The 18462-nt window shown below is 63.6% G+C and overlaps 2 protein-coding genes across 12 annotated transcripts in view; one reads left to right on the top strand and one right to left on the bottom strand.

Moving 5' to 3' along the window:
• Window positions 1–235: 235 nt before the first annotated feature.
• Window positions 236–17867, bottom strand: PGAP2 (post-GPI attachment to proteins 2). Of its 4 annotated transcripts, none has more exons than XM_086883833.1 (6): window positions 17414–17867; window positions 13604–13777; window positions 12285–12537; window positions 9558–9664; window positions 2015–2123; window positions 236–1530 (listed from the first exon to the last, which is right to left on the bottom strand). In XM_086883833.1, exons 2-6 carry the CDS (start codon window positions 13766–13768, stop codon window positions 1400–1402), a joined length of 765 nt encoding a protein of 254 aa, XP_086739959.1. In that variant the 5' UTR covers window positions 13769–13777; window positions 17414–17867; the 3' UTR covers window positions 236–1399. The 4 variants fall into 4 exon arrangements, with proteins under 4 accessions (XP_086739959.1, XP_086739960.1, XP_086739961.1 ...); XM_086883834.1 differs by having other exon boundaries at window positions 9570–9664; window positions 17414–17695; XM_086883835.1 differs by lacking the exons at window positions 236–1530; window positions 2015–2123 and adding an exon at window positions 9228–9396 and having other exon boundaries at window positions 17414–17638.
• Window positions 17815–18462, top strand: part of NUP98 (nucleoporin 98 and 96 precursor) — a 33874-nt gene continuing 33226 nt past the window's right edge. For 2 of the 8 annotated variants that reach the window (XM_086883831.1, XM_086883832.1), the window contains exon 1: window positions 17830–17998. The gene's annotated coding sequence lies outside the window, so the exon portion shown is untranslated. Of the gene's footprint in view, window positions 17999–18462 lie in introns of all 8 variants that reach the window. The other 6 variants (XM_086883827.1, XM_086883828.1, XM_086883829.1 and 3 more) reach the window with 5 other exon arrangements.

Raw genomic sequence — 18462 nt, 5'->3', positions numbered from 1 at the left:
CTGGGCCCCAGCTCCAGGGATCCACACCCCAGCACCCCAGGGTCACATCTTGCACCCCAACTCCAACACCCAGGATCCACATCCCACACTCCAGCCCCGGTGCCCGGGGTCCCTGTCCCCATTCCAGCCCCCACGCTGCCCCTGGTGCTGCTCTGGACCTGCTGGCTGTGCCAGGGCTGTGCCAGGGCCACGCCAGGCTGGGCCAGGTGGAAATGCTGTGGAATTTGCCGAGAGCTCACAAAAATACTTAGTGCTTTATTTCCACCTCAAAGCCAAGGCGCTGCGGGGGCAGCGCGTCACACGCATGCAGGGACACGGATGGAGCCCATGGATGGGGACACTGACGATGGACACGTGCAGCAGGACCCGCTGGAAGCCAGCTCGGCCCCAGCTCTGCCAGGGCCCCACAGCTCCCGTGGGAGAAGGCTCTGTCCAGCCCTGGGATGAGCACTGGGACATCCCAGGGGACTCTCGGTGGTGGCTGTGCTCAGGTGAAGAGCAGGGAGGGACCCACGCTGGTCCTTCCTGGCCAGGTGTGGGGTGGGATGAGCCCTGGCAAGTGCAGACCTCCCCAAAATCAAGACAGCTCCAGCTGTCCCTTCCAGCAGCTTGGGGACACTGTCAGCCCCCAGCTGCCATCTGGCCACGTCTCCCATGCCCTGGCAGCCAGAGCTGCTTGTTGGGAGCACTGCTGAACCCCAGCAGTTCCCAGCTCCAGCGCCAGGGCACAGGGGAATCCATGGGGACATTGGGGCAAAGACCTCCAGCACGAGCACACTCAGCCTTCTACCTCAAACTGGGTTGGAATGGGCACAGCATCCCTGGGGCAGCCTGTGCTGCTGGGGGAACTTCTGGGAAAGGCAGCAGTGAGACATGGATGCTCCCAGCACCTGCTCTGCCCTCTGTGCTCCCACCCTGCTCTGGGCAGTCCCTGCGTGGCCCAGCACCTTCCTGCTCCCCTCCTGGGAACTCAGGCACACATGGGCCCGGACCCTGCCCCAGCCCAGTGCCTGAAGCCAGCCCAAAAGGCCACCAACCCCTTTCTGAGGACGTGCCCCAAGACCTCCAGCCTGGAGGAGGAACCGTGAGACCCCCAGGCCAAAAAGGACAGGGCATGGCTGGACCCCGTGCCCTGACACGAGGAGCAGCATCCTGCTCTCCCTGGAGCATCCTCCAAAGGAACAGGCAGCAGGTTCCTCCTCTGTCCTGCCCTCCTGGAGCTGGCAGGGAGCCGGGGCAGGGGGTCCCCGGGAAGAGCCCGCAGCTCCCCTGGACGAGAGCTGCAGGTGCAGCAAGGGACAGACACTCCTGGGATCTCGGGATGATCCTCGCAGCAGCTCCACAGCAAACAGCCCGGCCCTGGCAGGAGGGCGAGAGGAGCCCCCAGCAGCAGGGCTGGCTAGAAGTGCTTGTCCTCCAGCAGCGAGCTCACCACCAGCTCCTTGTTGCCGAAGTCCCAGAAGGCAGTCATGTGGAAGGCCATGTTGGAGAGGACAACCAGGTACTCCAGGAAGGCGAAGACAGTGTACACTGGGGGAGGAAACACAGAGGTGTGGGTGCAGACCCACAGCTGCATCTGCCCTGCCAGCTGGGGGGGTCTCTGAGCCCCCTCTTTGGGCCAGCAGAGCAGGGGCTGGGGCTTGACCCCCACCAGGGAAGAAGCGTGGCTGGGCACCCAGAGCTTCCCTGGTCTGGGATTTGGAAGGCAAGGTGTCCCATTAGGAGGATTTCAAATATCAGGAATTTTTGGACATGAGAAGAAATTTTTTCATAGAAGGGGTGGTCAGACATTGGAAGAGGCTGCCCAGGAAGGTTTGGAGTCCCCATCCCTGGAGATGTCCAAGGAAGGACTGGACGTGGCACCCCGTGCTCTGGGTGGGGGACAAGGTGGGCATCAGGCACAGCTGGGACTTGCTGATCACAGGGATCTCTTCCAGCCTTAGCAATCCTGTGATTCACTGATCCCATGACCACCCAGCCCCTTCCCCACACGCCCCCCAGGCAGCCCCCTCACCTCCAGGGCCGCAGTACCAGTTGTGGTGGAAGTAAACGCACACGGCGAACGCGAACGTGATGAAAGTGAAGAAGAAGAGCAGCTGCTTCCACTTGTACGACTTGCGCTCCTGGAAGAGGCCAAGGGCTGGGTGATGCTGGAGTGGCCATCCCCATCCCATCCCCATCCCCCTCCCCCACCCCATCCCCATCCCATCCCCATCCCCATCCCCAGGAATGCCCTGGCCCCGCACAGCCCTGGGGGTCTGCACACCCTGGCTCCTCGTGCAGAGCCCCCCCAGGCCAGGCCCAGGGGTGGCTTTGGCAGGGCTGTGCCCAGGGGCACTTGGGGCTCACATCTACACAGGGATACAGGGAGTGAGGCAGCCACGGGGTCCCAGCAAGTATGGGGCCCCTGGTGCTGGAGTGCTTGAAGGACTCCTTGAGGACTGGCAAGGCTCTGCCAGAGGCAGATCCTCTGGCCCAGGTGGCTGCAGGTGGCCCCAGGGCACGGGGAATTCACGGGGTGCTGCACCCCGTCACCCACAACAGCAGCAGGGAGGAGGAAACCACATGAAGGGGCGGCAGGCGGGGCGGGTGCTGCGCTGGAGAGCTCGCCCAGCACGCCCTGGCACCGGAGGGGCCCCATCCTGCCCCCAGCACCACCTCTGACGGGCAGGAACAGAGCATGGCAATGCTGCCAGCAGCCCCACACCCCCTGCTCACGGCTTCTGTGCCCCAGAGCTCAGCCTTGTGACAACCCAGAGGCCAGGCCTGTCCCCTATATGGGCTCCCCCGACCCACTGCCAGCACCCCAAAGCTGGGGGCTGTGGGTGGAGCGACCCCCGGTCCCACTACAGCAGGAACCCCCTCCAGTTCCCTTCCTCTCTTTCTCCCATCACACTGAGGGTCATGGATAAGAATCCTACAGCCTGGGGGGCAGAGGAACCCCAAGCCATGTCTGGAAGCCCAAGGAGGGTGCAGGGGAGCCCTGGAGCATGGGGGCTGCAGGGGGGCTCAGCCCCACAGGAGCTGGGGATGCTGCAGGCTGTTACAGGTGGGAGGGGAATTTCCCCCTCGCCTGACGCTTCACGTGAGACAAAGATTCCATTCTGAGGGAGTGCTGAGAGTAAGGAAAATGTAAATTTCCCCATCACACTTTCCATTACCCCCGGAACGCGTGCCAGGGGCTCGGCCGGGGAGGAAAACCCAGAGGTTCCGGACGGAGTCAGGGCGCTCCCGCACGTGGGGACACGGCAGGGCTGCTCCTTGTGCCGGGCTGCCGGTCCCTGCCGCCCGCAGCAGCGCCTGGGAGCGGCACCGCCACCGGCAGAGCCCCGAGGCGGGCCCGGGGCTGACTTTCACACCGGAAAAGCGGCTGGGAACAGCCGTGCTGACACCGCGCTGTCACCTCGCTGTCACCGCGCTGCCACCGCGCCCCACGGCAGGCGCTGCGCTGAGCCCCGGCACGGCCCCGCCGGGACCCCCAGGCTGCAGCTCCCGGGAGCCCCGGGCACACAGCAGCTCGGCTCCTGCAGCTCCGACACCCTGCCCTGCTGCAGGAGCCACCCCCGGCTCACCACAGTGCTCCTGCCCCTCCGGGTGCCCTCCGAGCTCCCCCTCTCCCGCTCTGCGCCGAGGATTATCACACGGATAATTAATTAGGCGCTAATCCCTAATGCCAGGGCAGGGCTGGCTCAGCCCAGTGCCAGGGGATCACAGGGCCCCAGGAGGTGGCACATGGGGACATGGCAGGATGCTGAGCAGAGCTGGCCGGGAAGGTCCCTGCGGGAGCTCGGGCAGCACGGTGGGACAGCAGGAGCTGCTGGACAGAGCTGCCCATCCCCTCACTGCCCTGCTCAGGGCTCAGGCACTGCCCCTGCTTCCCACGGCCCCAGCTTTGTGCGGATCCCGCACCTGGGGACATCCCAGGGAGACAGATGGTGGCCAGAGGAGGGCACCAAGATTAGAGGGATGGAGCACCTCTGCTGTGAGGAAAGACTGGGAGAACTGGGATTGCTCAGCCTGGACAGGTCAGAGGACAGGACAGCCCCCAGGTCAGAGCCCTGGGGAGGAGCTGGCAGCTCCAAGCAGCCTGGCAAGAAGCCACCAAACTCTGGTGGCCTTCGAGGAACAAGAGGGATAAGAAAATCCCAAGGACAAGGTGCTCCAAGCTGAGCTGGCTGGAGCTGCCGGGCTGGCGGAGCTGCGGCTGCCAACTTCCTTTTGGCAAGACAGACCGGGGCACCCACGGCCCCTGCAAGCCCCCCCGGTGTCACACAGCCACCCAGCCCCCCCATGTGTGTCTGGCCCAGAAAACCACGGGGGAATTATATTTAGTGCCCAGCTGGCGGCCGGAGCTGAGGCACATTGCGGCACATGGAGGTGAGTCAGGAGCAGGGGGCCGGGCAATGGGGGAGCCGGAGCAGCAGGACACAGGGGACACGCTGCTCCCTGCCCATGGAAGGTACTGGGGGTCTCCTTCCCCCACCCAAGCCACAATCCTGTGAGCCACCAGCACGGAGCCACGGGAGCCTCCAGAGAGGAAGAAGGGCTGTGCCCACCCCTCAGCTCCTGATGGGGACAGCGATGACAGTGATCTTACAGCTTGCTCTGCAGGGACCTCCAGGCACTGGCTCTGCCCTCGAGCCATCATCCCTTCCTGGGGCACAAGTGGCACCTGTGGGCTGTGTGTCACACACCAGTCCCAGCTCCCCTCGGGGGTTTGTGGGTCCCTGCAGAGAGCCCAGAGCCAAAGGGCCCCACACAGAGCTCAGCTATTTATGGAGGGCTTGTCTGAGCCACCACCAGTGCTCCCAGGGGCTGTGAGGAGCTGAAACCACACGTGCTCACCAAGGTGCTTGTGGTCCCTGCTGCTGACACGGCCCTGCCATGGTGGGGACACAGCTGTCACCCTACTCCAGCTCCCAGGGCTCAGCTGGGCCCCGGGGACACAGGGGGCTGAGCCCCAGAGGCTCCTGTGCCTTTGTGCTGGCTGCAGCCCAGGCTGGGCTCAGCCCACGTGCCCTGTGGATGCCAGGGGAGTGGGATGTCATGGGATAGAGCCCAGGGGCCGGTGGCAGAGCAGGACCCAGCTCCACTGGCCACAGCATGACTGGAAGGGACCTCAGAGCCCACCCATCCCAGCCCTGCCATGGCAGGGCCACCTCCCACTGTCCCAGGAGCTCCCAATGTCCAGCCTGGCCTTGGGCACTGCCAGGGATCCAGGGGCAGCCCCAGCTGCTCTGGCAATTCCATCCCAGCCCCTGCCCACCCTGCCAGGAACAATTCCTGCCCAAGATCCCAAGATCCAGCCCTGCCCTCTGCCCCTGGCAGCCATTCCCTGGCTCCTGGCCCTGCAGCCCTTGGCCCCAGTCCCTCTCCAGCTCTCCTGGAGCCCCTTCAGGCCCTGCAAGGGGCTCTGAGCTCTCCCTGCAGCTTCTCCCCCACCTCTCCCAGCCTGGCTGCAGAGCTCCAGCCCTCAGAACATCTCCGTGGCTCCTGTGATGGGCCCGAGCCAGCCAGCCCGTGGCCACCACAGGCACACACTGGTGTCTGCCGAGGCCACCAGCCCCGGGCTGGGGGAAAATGTGTTTGCAAACAAGAAGTGAAACTGCTCTGCCTCACTGCCCAGCTCTGCGCCTCGGGGCTGGGGGGAAGGAGGGTTTTAGGGGTGAGCAGCCAGCTGGGAACAGCAGAGCTCAGGTGGGCACTGCCACGCCACAGCCAAGCACCAAGCACAGGGTGCAGTGATCACTCACAGCTGGAGGCTCCCAGGGTCCATTTCCCTTTTCCACAGAATCTTCCTCCTCTGCTTTGCCCCTTCCCCTCCTTTTCTCTCTCCTGCTTTCTCTTTTCTCCCCTCTTGCAGAGTTTTTTTTTTTTCCTTTCTCTCACCATCTGCCACCTCGTAACTGGAAACTGCCTGTACTTCCCCATTACAAACCAGTTCCTCCACACCTTCCTGCCCTCGCAGAAGAGCAGTTGCAACAGGAGCCCCGCCGGGGAAGAAGCTTCTGCAAGACCAATTCCTGTCCCTCCTACCCTGCCAGACCTGGGGAGCTTCACCCCCTCCAGCAGCGCTAAAAGCAGTGCCAGCCGTGGGGCTGGGAAGGCACTGCTCTCTCCTCCAGACAGACACAGCTTTCCAGCTCCCCACATGGACTTTGTCCTGGAGAGGGTCCCAGGTTTGGCCCCGAGAACCTGAATCCTGTGGGGAGCCTCTGCTGAGGAGGAGGGAAGGATGGAACACCGTGGGGCTGGAGCCATCCCTCACCTGTCCCCTCCTGCCATGTCAGCTCCAGGGCTGGGGACAGCAAAGTGAACCAAGGCCCCCACGAGGGACACAAACCGAGCCAGTCTCTGTCCCCAAGGTGCCACACGGAGGGATCAGCTGTGCCCTGGCCTAAAACAGCCCCAGGAGCGTGCCTGGGCACCTCTCTGGCACTGCCCAAGCCCTTGGATGTGGCAAGGACGTGGCCGTGGCACCTCCCGTGTCCCGCTGTCCCACCCTGCCGAGCCAAGAAAGTGTCACAGGAGCTGTGCCAAGCCTGCCAGGGGCCACCAGCCGTGAGCAGAGGGCTCGGAGCCTGAGGAACCCAGGCCGAGAGTGGGACAAGCCCCAGGAGACGCCGCTTGGCCCGCAGCACCCAGGGGAATGGTTGGCAGCTGGAGCCAAGGCGCAGCACCGGACACGGGGACCAAGGTCCCTTAGCCAAAGGTGACACCTGGTGGTGTGACAAGCACCGTGCCCTCCTCACCCCGACACAGCCGGCCTGGGAGCTGCGTCACTCCGCAGTGCCTTCCTCTTCCTCCTCCTCCTCCCGCAGCCGTCACCCTCGTGCCCTGGGCGACAGCTCCGTCCTGCGGCCCTGCACGGAGCTGGCACAGGGACACCGCACCCCCGGTGGCCTCAGGTCAGGGCTGGCCCTGGAGGGCTCCTGTCAGCTTTGGGGGGACTGCACACCCCCGAGGACAGCTCCCCTCCACCTGCAGGGCCGTTCCAGGATGGGAGGAGGAAGCGGGTGGTGGCATTGTGCCAGGTGCTGGCATGCTCAGCCAGGGTGTCACCATGTTCCCTGTCCTTCCCCCCAGGGATGTGCAGATTCCTCCAGTCCTCGGGCAGAGTCACAGAACCAATGAGGCTGGAAAATCCCTCTGAAATCACGGACTGCAACCGCTCCCCAGCAGTGCCAAGGCCACCAGGAACCCATGTCCCCAAGTGCCACATCCACGTGGCTGTGAACTCCATGTGACTCCACTCCTGCTGCCCTGGAGGGCTGCACAGCCCTGCCTGGGAAGGAATTTCCCCAATATCCACCCTGAGCCTCCCCTGGCCCAGCCTGAGGCCTGAGCTCTCCTCCTGTCCCTGTTCCCTGGCAGCAGAGCCCGACCCCCCCGGCTGTCCCCTCCTGCCAGGGACTTGTGCAGAGCCACAAGGGCCCCCTGAGCCTCCTTTGCTCCAGGCTCAGCCCCTTCAGCCCCTTCCCCAGCTCCATTCTCTTCCCTGGACGTGCTCCAGCTCCCAAAAGTCTCTCTTTGCCCTGAGGGGTCCAAAGCTGAGCCCAGGATTTGGGACACCTCAGCCCTGCCTGCTGCAAGGGACGTGAGGGACCAGCGGGTGACGTGGCAGGGGAGGAGATCTGGGGCCTTGGAGGGCTCACCCAGGGAAAAGACAAGCCAAACAATATCACAGAAATAAAGGAAGCTGTGGGAAAGCTGCCAAGGAATGGCTGCAAGCTCCTGCTATTCCCATATCACCAGAGAGAGCAGATCACTTCCCAGTGAGTGAAGAGAACCCCAGCACCTCCCCAGGTCCCTTTCCTAAGGAGTTTTAGAGCCAAACAACTGCTGGAAGCTTCTTTTCCTGGTCTCTGGAGTAAGGCAGCAGGGACAGGCTCAGTGAATTGGCGGAAGGGGAGGAGAAACAGCAGTGACAGAGCAGGAGCTGCCCTGGCACTGCAGAGCTGGGCCCCCCAGCACTCATCCTGCTGGGACACAGAGCCCAGGCACAGCACTTGCCCTGCAGCCCCGCTCACAATCCCTTGGGAGAGCTTTGTCCAGCCTCACCCGCCTCCCAGCCCTGGGACACAGGCACACACCTCCCAGGGGCTCTGCAAACCACCACCTTCCGGGGGCACAGCCCCAGCACCCCTCCCCACTGAACACCGGGAGCACGAGGGCTGCACGGGGATCAGCTGGGGAGAAGGATCCAAAGGGAAAGGACACAGAGATCCAGGGAGCCCACATCCACAGGGGAAGCCAAATGTGCAGGAGCCACATGGGCACAGAAGCACGTCCCACACAGCCCCAAACCTGGATGTCCTGTCCTGCCCATGGCTGTCAGTGCCCAGTCCAGGACACTCCTGGATGTCCTACCCTGTCCTGTCCATGGCTGTCAGTGCCCAGTCCAGGACACTCCTGGATGTCCTACCCTGTCCTGTCCATGGCTGTCAGTGCCCAGTCCAGGACACTCCTGGATGTCCTGTCCTGCCCATGGCTGTCAGTGCCCAGTCCAGGATACTCCTGCATGTCCTGTCCTGCCCATGTCTGTCAGTTCCCAGTCCAGGACACTCCTGGATGTCCTGCCCATGGCTGTCAGTGCCCAGTCCAGGACACTCCTGGATGTCCTGTCCTGCCCATGTCTGTCAGTTCCCAGTCCAGGATACTCCTGGATGTCCTGCCCATGGCTGTCAGTGCCCAGTCCAGGACACTCCTGGATGTCCTGCACACAGCCCAGGACTCACCACAAACCAGCACAGCACAGAAGCTGCATCCAGGCAATGGGGACAGGAGCCCCTGGATGGATCCTCCACCAGACCTGCTGCCCCCTGACCAGTCCCTGCACCCCCTGACCCTCCCCAGAAAAAAAGCCAGAGCCAGCCTGCTCCACAGAGTCATTCTGGAGCAAAGGGAGAACAACTCCTGCTTCCTGCTGCTCCTAGCCTGCAGGACCAGCAATTCCCAGCACAGGGAAGCCAACTTAGCTTAGAAACAGGCATGGAGAAGGGATGAGCAATCCCAATCCTCAGGGATGCCAACAGTGGTTTCCAATATGATCTCTCAATGAAAACATAACCAGATACTGGGAGGAAATCCATCCCTGGCAGGGTGGGCAGGCCCTGGCACAGGGTGCCCAGAGCAGCTGGGGCTGCCCCTGGATCCCTGGCAGTGCCCAAGGCCAGGCTGGACATTGGGAGCGCCTGGGACAGTGGGAGGTGTCCCTGCCATGGCTGGGGGGGCACTGGGTGGAATTTAAGGTCCATTCCAACCAAAATCGTTCTGTGATTTAATGATAAACCCAGAAAACAGGAAATTAAACGCTTCCTTCCCACTTTGCTTTGGTAAATAATGGATTTTGGTGACTTCTTCCATTTCACCTGCTGCTGTTGGCTCCTTTAGCACCTGTTATTTCACAAGCAAGGACAGTCAAAGCCCTTCAGTGCCAGCCCAGAGCCTCCTGCCAACTCCCAGCAGGGCCCCAGAGCCCCGTCCCAGTCCTGGCATAGCCCCCAGAGCTCCCTCCCAGCTCCCAGCAGAGAGAGAAGAAAGGAAAGTGTCTGTACCTCGGGACTTACTGTGTGTTTCTTAGTCATTCTCCAGAGAATGCAGGTGAGCAGCATGTGGCCCAGGGCCGACGTGATGAACACGATGAAGGCATTTTCATGGATTGCTGGATTGACAAACAACAGGTTTCCTGCTCAGCCCAGGACAGGAGCACAAGGGGAACGTGGGGCAGGATTTGGGAGGGCTTTGTGCTCTGCTGGGAGCCCCAACACCCCAGTGGAGCTGGAACTCCAGTGGGGTCTTTGCAGGAGACAGGCACAGCATGGCTCCACCTGCTCGTGCTGCCTCAGGGCCCCCTGGAAGGGGATGGAAGTGCCTGGAACACTTATCCCAAAGTGCCAGGAGGGTGTTTCTGCGCTCCGGGACCATCGCTTCACACAGCTGTAAACTCAGGGACCCTTGGGAGCAGCTCAGCATTGCCACTGCTGCTCTTGGGATGGGGAAACTGAGGCACGGGGAGGGGGGTGCAGGGTGAGCCAGTCCAAAATCCAGGAAAGTCATCTTCTGGCCCTCTGTATTACCTGCGTGCCCATTAGCAGTCAGCAGCTCATCTGCGGCGCTGAGGTTGCCTCATGCATACCTGGAGTAGCCCAGGTCCAGGATCAGGCTGGGAAAGCAGCTGGAGCAAGGCTAACAGAGCTGCTCCCGAGGCCCCAAACCCCACACAGCCCCTGCACCTTCAGGTGAGATTGCTCTGGAAAGCACTTCCCAGCCCCTTCCCCAGAAACTGAGCCTCAGGCTCAACTCCCAGCCACCTGAAGTGCAGGAATGACGGTCCCCATGTGCCCTCTGCCTGCCAGGGGAAGGGCAGCACGCGAGGAGAGAGGTACCAGCAGGTGGGAGAGGTCAGGCCGGGCCGTCCCGCAGGGCTGATTAACCTGAGCACGGCAGCTCAGGGCTGACACTTTCCCCACAGCCAGGGATTAGTCTGGGACGAGGATCCCAGGAAATGGGTCAGCCTCGGCTCCCGGGGCTCTCTGCCCGCTCACACCTCGGGCTCCCCTCCCAGGGCTCTGCACGGGGCCGGGCCGGGCTGGCCCAGGTAGCCAAACCTCAAAGCTGCACCTGCATTTCCAAGGGCAGGGGCTGGAGAAGTCCCCGGGGCAGGTCAGGCTGCAGACCCTGCCGTGAGGAAACACTGCCAGAGGCAGGGCAGGGACACCACACCATGGGGACAGGGAATGCTGCAGGAGACAAGGAGCTGGGCAGGGACAGGCCCCAGACCACAGACCTCCATCAGCAGGAGGTTCCTGTCCTGCCATCCCGGTCACTGGGCTCCACCACAGAACATCCTCACCCCAAAGGCTGGGGGAGACCCTGGGACTGTTCACAGCACCACAGCCCTGAATCCCAGAATGGTTTGTGTTGGGAGGGACCTTAAAAACCTTTTCATCCCAACCCCTGCATGGCAGGGACACCTCCCACTGTCCCAGCTGCTCCCAATGTCCAGCCTGGCCTTGGGCACTGCCAGGGATCCAGGGGCAGCCTCAGCTGCTCTGGCAATTCCATCCCAGCCCCTGCCCACCCTGCCAGGGAACAATTCCTGCCCCAGATCCCAAGATCCAGCCCTGCCCTCTGCCACTGGCAGCCATTCCCTGGCTCCTGGCACTCCATTCTTTGTTCAAAGTCCCTCTCCAGCCCACAGCTGGACACAATATCCATCATCACCTTCCTGCTGTGCAGGGAAAGCCAACACATTACTGTCCTGCTGGTACATTCCAGCATGGGGTTTGTTCCACTGCAACAGCACCACCTTGCTGGCTCCAGCATTTCAGTGCTCTCCAGTTAATCCCTGCTGCCTCCTCCAGATTTTAGGATGAAACAGCAGCTGGAATTCAGCACTGGCACTTTTGTTCTTTTGAGATGAGACCATGTGGGGGAAGAGAATTTCCCAGGCTGTTGTGGCCACGTTTTGGACACATGGATTTAACCTGAAACACTCCGATTCTGTGTCCAGGAATGATTAGAGGGCTGGAGCCTCTCTGCTCTGCAGCCAGGCTGGGAGAGCTGGGGGTGCTCAGCTGGAGAGGAGAAGCTGCAGGGAGAGCTCAGAGCCCCTTGCAGGGCCTGAAGGGGCTCCAGGAGAGCTGCAGAGGGACTGGGGCCAAGGGCTGCAGGGCCAGGAGCCAGGGAATGGCTGCCAGTGGCAGAGGGCAGGGCTGGATCTTGGGATCTGGGGCAGGAATTGTTCCCTGGCAGGGTGGGCAGGGGCTGGGATGGAATTGCCAGAGCAGCTGGGGCTGCCCCTGGATCCCTGGCAGTGCCCAAGGCCAGGCTGGACATTGGGGCTGGGAGCTGCACTCCACTGCAGGTGGGTTGTGAGGATTCTTCCCAGTCCAAACCTGTGTGGCATTCTGTGATTCTCTGACATTTTCCCCAGGAATTGCTGGGGAAGGTGTATGAAGGCAGCTGGAGCAGAGCCAGCTCAGAGCCCAGCCTGGCTGTGGGATGGAGGGGAAGCAGGACGACCTCAGGTAAAATCAAGCGCCACGGCCTGGTCCAGGCTCCGTCCCCAGCCTGAACCCAGGGCTTCAATCAAGTCTCAGCAACCAAGAACCGTGGGAAGAGCATGGCTATTTGCACATCATTCCTCTGTAACTACTGACTTTACTGCAATCTCTGGGGGGTTTTCACTGGCTTTTCTCTCCAGACTGCCTCATGGCAAAGCAGTGGCCCAAGGAAGGGCAGGGCAGGGCGGGGCGGGGCAGGGCGGGAGTGACACCTACCATAGTTTTCAGTGGAGGACACGTAGGTGAGGATGAGGAGGGCGAAGTTCTCGAGCAGGTTGAGCAGCAGGGTGACGTGGCACAGGCGCAGGTAGCGGGGGTGGGGGCAGTGGCAGCTCTGGTAGTGGTTCCAGTAGGCCACGGCCACGAGGACGCGCGGGGCCGAGTGCAGGCCGATGCACAGGCGCCACACGTAGCGCTGCGGCGTCTCGCCCCCGATGGCCGCGCTGATGGACGGCAGGTAGTTGGGCACCTGTGGGGACACGGGCTCGTGGGGACAGGCACCCGGCACAGCCTCGCAGCCAGCCTCTTCCAGACACTGAAACGGTCCTTCTTGAAATTCTAAAGGAGTTTATTCCTATTCCCAAAGCAAGGGAATGTATCACGGCAGTGCCCCTGGTCCATCCCACGGGGTCATGGACCCCACAGCTCTGCTGGGGCAGTCCTGGGGTGCTGGGGGCCCTGCCCAGATATCTGCTCAGGTTTCTTGCCTTTACACTCTTGATCGTCCACAGAATCCCAGAATGGTTTTGATTGGAAGGACCTTAAGGCCCAGGGACACCTCCCACTGTCCCAGGAGCTCCCAATGTCCAGCCTGGCCTTGGGCACTGCCAGGGATCCAGGGGCAGCCCCAGCTGCTCTGGCAATTCCATCCCAGCCCCTGCCCACCCTGCCAGGGAACAATTCCTGCCCCAGATCCCAAGATCCAGCCCTGCCCTCTGCCCCTGGCAGCCATTCCCCCTTTCCTGATACTCCAAGCCTTGCTGAATTCTCCTGCTGCTGTGAGATAACTCCTGCCCTCCATTCCCAGCTCCTGTCCTGAAAGCCCTGGGGAGGAGCCCAATCTCATCCCACATGGAGCTCCAGGCCCTCCCTCCCCAGACACCTGTGGCTCCTCTGAACCCCAGCAGACCTGGGGACAGCAGCTCTGGACCAACCCCTCCCCAGGACGATGCATTTCCCTTCAGCTTCCCCACCTCAATTCCTCACTGCAATAACCCCAGTGTGCCCAGTCCAGACACCAGCCTGACCAGTCTGTGCTGCCCTCAGTCCCAGCACAAAGCCAAAGCTGCTGCTGCTGCTGTCATTCCAGAAGCATCCCAAGGGCAATGAAACAATGCAGCTGGGTCTGCATTCTGTAACACTCGTGGGGGGAAAGCCCAAGAGAGGAGCCCAGAAGGACACAGGGGAGAGGAATCCAGAAGGAGGAACAGGAACCCAAGAGAAGGGAGCCCAGGAGGAGGGAGAGGAAACCCACAAGGACACAGGAGTTGTGTTACCCCCCAGGAATATGGGGTTTTCCCACAGGAGTCTCTCACCCCACAGTGGGTCGCAGTTGTCTCACGGAAGTTGAAGAGCAGAGACCAGATGACGCAGAAGAGGAACCCAAAGAGGGGGCAGAACACAGTCCCGAGGGCCAGCGTGGTGAAACGCAGCCGGAACAGGATCCCGTCCCGATCCAGCGGCAGCGGGACCTGCAGCATCCTGGAAACCTGGAAATAAACCAGCAGATGTCTGACTGGGGTGCTCTGTCCTGCTCCAGGAGGGTTACAGGGTGGGGATCAGCCACAGGCTGGGCTTGATGGCCCTTTCTGAAACTCAGTGATTCTGGGATTCTGTCCAGCCCCAAACAGCCCTGGGCAGGGACAGACACACAGCTCAGCCCCTCACATCCCCTGTGACCCCAAACACAGCTCAGCCCCTCACACCCCGTGTGACCCCAAACACAGCTCAGCCCCTCACACCCCCTGTGACCCCAAACACAGCTCAGCCCCTCACACCCCCTGTGACCCCAAACACAGACACAGCTCAGCCCCTCACACCCCCTGTGACCCCAAACACAGCTCAGCCCCTCACACCCCCTGTGACCCCAAACACAGCTCAGCCCCTCACACCCCATGTGACCCCAAACACAGCTCAGCCCCTCACACCCTGTGTGACCCCAAACACAGCTCAGCCCCTCACACCCCGTGTGACCCCAAACACAGCTCAGCCCCTCACATCCCCTGTGACCCCAAACACAGCTCAGCCCCTCACACCCTGTGTGACCCCAAACACAGCTCAGCCCCTCACACCCCGTGTGACCCCCATGGACACAGCTCAGCCCCTCACACCCCCTGTGACCCCATGGACACAGCTCAGCCCCTCACACCCCGTGTGACCCCATGGACACAGCTCAGCCCCTCACACCCTGTGTGACCCCAAACACAGCTCAGCCCCTCACACCACCTGTGACCCCAAACACAGACACAGCTCAGCCCCTCACACCCCCTGTGACCCCAAACACAGCTCAGCCCCTCACACCCCGTGTGACCCCAAACACAGACACAGCTCAGCCCCTCACACCCCGTGTGACCCCAAACACAGCTCAGCCCCTCACACCACCTGTGACCCCAAACACAGCTCAGCCCCTCACACCCCCTGTGACCCCATGGACACAGCTCAGCCCCTCACACCCCGTGTGACCCCAAACACAGCTCAGCCCCTCACACCCCGTATGACCCCAAACACAGCTCAGCCCCTCACACCCCCTGTGACCCCATGGACACAGCTCAGCCCCTCACACCACCTGTGACCCCAAACACAGCTCAGCCCCTCACACCCCCTGTGACCCCATGGACACAGCTCAGCCCCTCACACCCCCTGTGACCCCATGGACACAGCTCAGCCCCTCACACCCCGTGTGACCCCAAACACAGCTCAGCCCCTCACACCCCGTGTGACCCCATGGACACAGGATGGGCAGCAGGGACAGGCAGCCATAGGAAATGCCATTGTGGGGACACAGGAGCCTCGGGACTGACGGGCAGCAGGGAGCAGGGCCAGGGCTGGCTGTTCCCTGCAGCCCTCCAGAGGGATCTGGCAGGACGGGCACGTGAACCCTGTCCCGTGCGATCCGTCCAGACCTTTCCCTGCGCTCGGGGCAGCGCTGACACAGCCGGACCCCACTGTAGGTCCTGCCAGGAGCCGCAGCTCCTCTGGCACAGCCCGGCCCCACAACCCTGCCCCACAGCCCAGCCCCACAGCCACAGCCCTGCCCCACAGCCACAGCCCGGCCCCACAGCCACAGCCCTGTCCCACAGCCCTTCTCCACAGCCACAGCCCGGCCCCACAGCCCTGCCCCACAGCCACAGCCTTGCCCCACAGCCACAGCCCGGCCCCACAGCCCGGCCCCACAGCCACAGCCCTGCCCCACAGCCACAGCCCTGCCCCACAGCCCGACCCCACAGCCACAGCCTTGCCCCACAGCCCTTCCCCAAAGCCACAGCCCAGCCCCACAGCCACAGCCCAGCCCCACAGCCACAGCCCTGCCCCACAGCCACAGCCCTGCCCCACAGCCCGACCCCACAGCCACAGCCCTGCCCCACAGCCCTGCTCCACAGCCCGACCCCACAGCCACAGCCCGGCCCCACAGCCACAGCCCTGCCCCACAGCCTGGCCCCACAGCCACAGCCCTGCCCCACAGCCTGGCCCCACAGCCACAGCCTTGCCCCACAGCCACAGCCCGGCCCCACAGCCACAGCCCGGCCCCACAGCCACAGCCCTGCCCCACAGCCCGGCCCCACAGCCACAGCCCTGCCCCACAGCCACAGCCCAGCCCCACAGCCACAGCCCTGCCACACAGCCACAGCCCTGCCCCACAGCCCTGCCCCACAGCCACAGCCCGGCCCCACAGCCACAGCCCTGCCCCACAGCCCTTCCCCACAGCCCTGCCCCACAGCCCGGCCCCACAGCCACAGCCCTACCCCACAGCCACAGCCCAGCCCCACAGCCCTGCCCCACAGCCCTTCCCCACAGCCACAGCCCTGCCCCACATCCACAGCCCGGCCCCACAGCCCGGCCCCACAGCCACAGCCCTGCCCCACAGCCCTGCCCCACAGCCCGGCCCCACAGCCACAGCCCGGCCCCACAGCCCTGCCCCACAGCCACAGCCCTGCCCCACAGCCCTGCCCCACAGCCCTGCCCCACAGCCCGTGCTTGCCCCGCCGCACCCGGCCCTGCATGGGCAGCGCTGCCTGGAGCTGGGCCAGGGCAGGCTCAGGCTGGAGATCAGGGCAAGGCTCTTCTTTCCCCACAGGCTGCTGGCACTGCCCAGGCTTCCCAGGGAATGGGCACGGCCCCGAGGCTGCCAGAGCTCCAGGAGCATCCAGGGATGCCCAGGCTGGGCTTGTTGGGGGGTCTGGGCAGGGCAGGGGGGCACTGGGGGATCCCTGGGGTTCATTCCCTCAGGACAATCCATGACTCTGGCTGCAGGATCGGGGCAGCACAAGCCCCACACAACAGGAGAGCCGGGCTTTGCCAGGTCGGGACAGGGCCTGGCAGACACTCAGAACAGGGGTCCCGCAGCCCAGGGCTCCCTCAGCCCCAGGGGATCAGGCTGCGATGGATCCCCCCTCAGCAGCGCCCGGCTGCGGGACAAATCCGATTTATGGACAATCCCATACGATGGATTATGCCCATCTGGGCAGTGCCCCAGGGCAGCACGGCCACTCTGCCCTGCCAGCACCACACTGAGGGACCAAACCCCAGCGGAGGGACCGACCCCAATCACCGAGGGGCCACAGAAGGCCGGGCTCAGCCCCATGCAGGCTGCCGGGCACCGAGGCAGGGAATTACTTGAGGATAAAGAGGACAAGAAAGGGAAGCTCCAAAGGGCCGGGAGTGGGTGTGGAGGGGGATCCCCGGCCGGCCCAGGCTCCCCTCCCCGGGACTCGAGGAGCCCCCCAAGGGCTCCCCACGGTGTGGGATGGAGCCCCCCAAACCCTGTCCCTCCCTCGGGGGCTCGGCCACAGCCCCCTGTGCCGTGGGGACACCCCACAACAGGAGCCCCGCAGTCTCTGCCCTACCTCCCCCCAAACAGGACAAATAAAAGGAAAATATTTTGTATCAAGTGTTGAATGGCCCCGATCTGTCCTGCAGGAGAGGCTGCACCACCCCGAGACCTGCCCCGGGTACCCACACCCCCCTGAGACCCCCTCCCCGGGCACCCCTATTCCCCCTCCGCAGTGAGCGACCCCTCGGAGCTCCCCACATCCCCCAGAGACCCTCCCTGGGACCCCCTCCCCACAAACCGCCTGTTCCTCAGTGCCGCACTCCCGACAGTGCCGCACTCCGGACAGCCCCCTCACCGCTCAGCCCCCCTCGCGCTGCTCCATGGCCCGGCCCGGCAGCCCCACCACGCCTCCTCCGCCTTTTCCGCCTCCTCCTCTTCCTCCCTTTCTTCCGCCTCTTCCTCCTCCCGCCCCACAACCCCGCTGCGGCCCCTTTAAGGGGCGGGGCCCAGCTCCCGCGCGCCGGGACACACGATTGGTCCTCGCGGCAGAAGCCCCGCCCCCTCAAACGCCCCGGATGTCGGGGCGGCGCCGCGGCACTGGCCGTTCTGGACCCTTCCGCGGCGCCAAGCCCCGCCCCCTCCTCGGCCTGTCTGGCCAATGGGCGCTCCGTGCGCTGAGCCGCTAGCCCAATCAGCGTTGATCTGAGGGCGAGGGACGGGGGGCGCGGCCAATGGAAGGCGGAAGCAAGGCGAGAGGGGCGGGGCCGAGGCGGCGCGCGGGGGAGGCCGGGAGTGCGCGCGCGGGCTGTGACGCAGCTGCGGCCCCGTGAGGCGGCGGCGGCACCGCGGGCCCGACCCGGCCCGGCCGCTCCGAGCGGCGCTTCCCGGCACCTGCGGCGAGCACCGCGGCCTGCTAGGCCTGCCCTGCCCGCCACCTGCGGTAAGCACCGCGGCCTGGCCACCCTGCCCTGCTCGGCATGGCTGTGGCGCCGCCGCCGGGCCTTTTGTGCCGGGAGACCGGGTGATCCCGGGGTGGGGGGGTACGCGGGAGGCCCCGGGACGGAGGAAGGGCTGGAGGGAAGCGGAAGGCCGTGAGTGGGTGGGATTTCTCGGCAGCCCGGCTCTCTCCGGAGTATCTGCCCGTTTTGGGGAGTTTTTAGGCCTTTTTGGTTGTGCCGGTGTGGGTCCGGGTGGAGATTCCGGGTGTTTCCCACGGGGGATACGCGGCTCTGAATGCGGGTAACGGCCCGGCTGTCTCCGGGGCCGGGAGTTATTTATTGCCGTGTTAATCAGTTGGAGTTTAAAGTTATGTTGGTTACATGTGACTGAAAGTTATGTTGATGATGTAGGTTTCTTTGGGTGGTTTTAGGGGCATTTTGTGCTGTTCTTGTTAAACTTCAATTG

The sequence above is a fragment of the Cyanistes caeruleus genome, chromosome 3 (assembly GCF_971803275.1).
Source record: "Cyanistes caeruleus chromosome 3, bCyaCae1.hap1.1, whole genome shotgun sequence".
NCBI lineage: Eukaryota > Metazoa > Chordata > Aves > Passeriformes > Paridae > Cyanistes > Cyanistes caeruleus.
The sequence above is the reverse complement of the archived record's forward strand: the minus strand, read 5'-3'. Positions and strand labels throughout refer to the sequence as shown.

Coding starts and splice junctions, on each gene's coding strand:
- PGAP2 (XM_086883833.1), bottom strand. CDS start 13,768: ATGCTGCAGGTCCCGCTGCCGCTGGATCGGGACGGGATCCTGTTCCGG. Junction 9,665..12,284: donor GTCCTCCACTGAAAACTATG/GTAGGTGTCACT, acceptor TTGTCAATCCAG/CAATCCATGAAAATGCCTTC. Junction 1,531..2,014: donor CTGGTACTGCGGCCCTGGAG/GTGAGGGGGCTG, acceptor TTCCTCCCCCAG/TGTACACTGTCTTCGCCTTC.